This window comes from Condylostylus longicornis, unplaced genomic scaffold (genome assembly GCF_029603195.1).
Source record: "Condylostylus longicornis isolate FDR11 unplaced genomic scaffold, ASM2960319v2 ptg000013l, whole genome shotgun sequence".
Classification (NCBI taxonomy): Eukaryota; Metazoa; Arthropoda; class Insecta; order Diptera; family Dolichopodidae; genus Condylostylus; species Condylostylus longicornis.
The window spans coordinates 13,188,848-13,192,210 of NW_026577982.1; the positions used below are offsets into that span (position 1 = coordinate 13,188,848).

At 27.0% G+C, this 3,363-nt stretch overlaps 1 protein-coding gene across 1 annotated transcript; it reads right to left on the reverse strand.

Moving 5' to 3' along the window:
- Window positions 1-245: 245 nt before the first annotated feature.
- LOC129605169 (protein kinase 4-like) lies at window positions 246-2,450 on the reverse strand. Its single transcript, XM_055514753.1, has 3 exons — window positions 1,183-2,450; window positions 762-1,131; window positions 246-668 (listed from the first exon to the last, which is right to left on the reverse strand). The coding sequence occupies exons 1-3, from the start codon at window positions 2,448-2,450 to the stop codon at window positions 246-248; spliced, it is 2,061 nt and encodes a 686-aa protein (XP_055370728.1).
- Between the last annotated feature and the right edge of the window lie 913 nt (window positions 2,451-3,363).

Sequence of the window (3,363 nt, forward strand, 5' to 3'; positions counted from 1 at the left end):
AACAATCTTTGAATTCTTAGAATTAGAAATATAAAATGTACTAAAAATACCTTTTTATTTAATGAACTTAAATAATTTTTAAATGATATTTATAATTGGAACTCAATATACAAAAATATGTTAATACGTAATATGCAATAATTTTTATAATTTACAATTTTAAACTACATCAATTTAAATTATCGAAATATACAAAATCCGCAAAATTATTTTCTTCTCCAATAAATGGAAACGAAAAACAACAATTAACATTCATCATTTTTCGGTGTATTTGCTTCCCACCATTCAATTGCTTCCATCATATTTTCTTCAGATAAATCTCTTGGGTCAAGTATAACATTTCTTTCCAATTTAACTTTTTGAATTTTTAATTCATCACCTCTTCGATTTTTTATAGTTTCCGGTTCACATCTACTTTGATTTATAACACTATCAATTGTTTCATAAATATTTGAATCATTTCCGTTCGTTACCATTGTTGTTACTATTGTCTTTGAAAAATCATGATTAGAATCAAATTCATGACCATTTAATTGTGATGAATTTGTTATCAATTGTTCATCAATTATATGTGATTGTTGTAAATGTTGTGATGGCTCTAATTTTACTTTTAATAATTGCTGTTGCTGAGATTGTTGCTGACTTTCCTGTTGATATCTTTTTTGTTCCTGATTATGTAAATTTTGTAATTCCGCCAATAAATTACTTTGATTTTGTATTTGTTGTTGATGTCCGATAAGATGATTATGATCTATTATTGCTGTAAAATTATTATTGTTATTATTATTTTGCCCGCCATTTGTTATGTTTGGTATTGTTGTATAACTTATTCCACTCATATTACTACTACTGTGGCTGCTATATTGATCTGGTGATGGTATTAAAGCAGGTGTATTTTCACTAATACAATTAATCGTTAAGGGTGAAACCGATTGTTGTTCAACATGTTGATGATGTTGATGTTGATGATGAATTGGTTGTTGATTATCTGATGATGGTGATGAATATTCCGAAAGTTGTAATATTCTTTGTTGATTTAACATTGATGTTGTAAAAGGCATTGATGGTAATGGTAATTGTTGTTGCGATTCAATTTGTTGAATGTTTGCAGATGCATTGACCATAAGATCACTAATATCAAGAAAAGTGTTTTTTACATTTAAATTTGTTTTTGAATTAAAAATGTTAATATTAGTTGGATGAATATTCTCTTCATTTTCTAACATTTCTGGTGTTATAAGTTGATACGTGTTTGTACCAGGAATTCTTATATAATCTTGTCCATTAATAGTTGTAATATCGGGTAAATTTTCAGTATAATAAATTGTGTTTTCATCTTGATCATACAAATTACCACTGCCATCGTCGAATGAAGAACCTAAACGATTTTCAGGGGAATCATGATTTATAGATGGTGAAGGTGTATTCGAATTTTCAAGTTTTATCACAGAATTATCATTTTTATTTAAATTCAATTGTTGCGGTTGTTGGGCTATTGATGGTTGTGGTGGTGGGGTTAAACATTGCGGTGGTGATGATTCTGATAAATTGGTAACAAAATCACTTGTCGAATTAAATAATATATCATCATCAGATGGTAACGGGCTTAACATACCATCAGAACCAGCTGATGACATCATACTACTTGGATATTCAAAACCTAAAATTCTTTCTAAACTCCGGATATATTCAACTGCCATTCGTAAAGTTTCAACTTTACTTAATTTTTTATTATTACCCCGACCCCCCGTAGCTTCAAAAGCTTCTGCAACTTCATCAGGTATACGTTGCCGCAATGCTGCAAAGCCATTATTAACTTGTTTAACACGATTACGTTCACGTGCATTACGTCTGGCTACTGCTTGGGGCAATGGAGTTGATTTTCGGCCTCCAGTAACAACTGGTTGATTTGTTTTTGTATTTGTACCACAAATTTTTGTTGTTGCATTATTTGTATTATTTGTTGACTTTTCGGAATTTGGAGATGTTTTTATTTTTTCATTATTTTTCGAATTAATTTGATTCAACTGATTTGAAGGATTGACTGTATTATCTTGTTTTACTGCAAAATTGGCTGATGTTGAATTCAAAGGCACTGTAATAGGGCTAGTATTGATTGTATTTGTTGTAGAAGTTGTTGAAATTATTCCACTTGTTACATTACTTGTAACATTTATTGGTAATTTTGTAGTTGTTGTAACATTTGATGTATTTATAATATCAGATAATGGCATTGTGGTTATTGTTACATTCTTCAATGGTCCTGTTATTCCTGATGATTGGTTACTAGATCCAGTTATTGTCATTAATTTTTGCTTTTTAATTGGTGGTTGTTTAATTGTTGAATCATTAATTGTTATTTGTTGATTTTCAATATTATGATTTGGTGGTTCTTTTAATGGTGTTAATTTTTGTTTAGTTCTCATTACAACAACATCAGTTCCGATCATACCAAAGCTTTCAATATTTGTTAAATTAATTATTTTATTTGGTTTATTATTATTTTTATTAATTGTATTATAATTGATATGTTTATCTGGTGTTGTTGTATTAATAATGGCTGGAGTTTGGTTTAAAGCTTTATTTAAAAAATTTTTATTTAACTTCAAACCATCTGGTAAAGTATATGTTAAAACTCCAATTGTTGCCATTTGAATTTCAAATACAAAATTCAAAATAATAAAATTACTTATATTTAAAATGTTTTATTGTGATTTTTTTTTTCTAAAATTTTGTTAGTCCATAAGTAAAGTTGTATATTAAAATTATTTAGAATATTAAGTCTAGATCACTTTTTATATTTTGATTTCACTATATAAATAAATTCTAATTCAGTTCAAGAATCACTTGATTATTAAAGTTAGTCTTAAGTTTTCATTCATTTTTATTTAATAACTATTTTTAATTTTTTTTACTTAATTTAATTAAAACACAATTTATTGTCCTTTGTTTCCTATACTATGCTTAACTATAATATATCCAAAATTATCCGTTATAATATTTTAGTTTTTGTTATTTTTTTTTCCAATACAATATAAAAATAAATATCTTGTGGTTTCTTTTAAACTATTTTGATGTCTGAAACATCCTTGTATAGGACGATTTTATAGGAGCAGATGGTAAATTGAATATGTTGCACAATATATACAGACATTTATAATTTTTTTTTTTTATAATAGGTGTATAAAATGTGTGTATTCTTTATTATAGTTTTCTTTTAGTGAATTTATTTTATTATTATTTTTTTTTTGTCGAAAATATTTTTTCAATTCCGTGTCGCGTGCCCAATGTCTTGCAATGAAATGAATAACGATCGAAGTACCGATATACATTAAAGGTGCAACGAACGGCATCAGAACATTT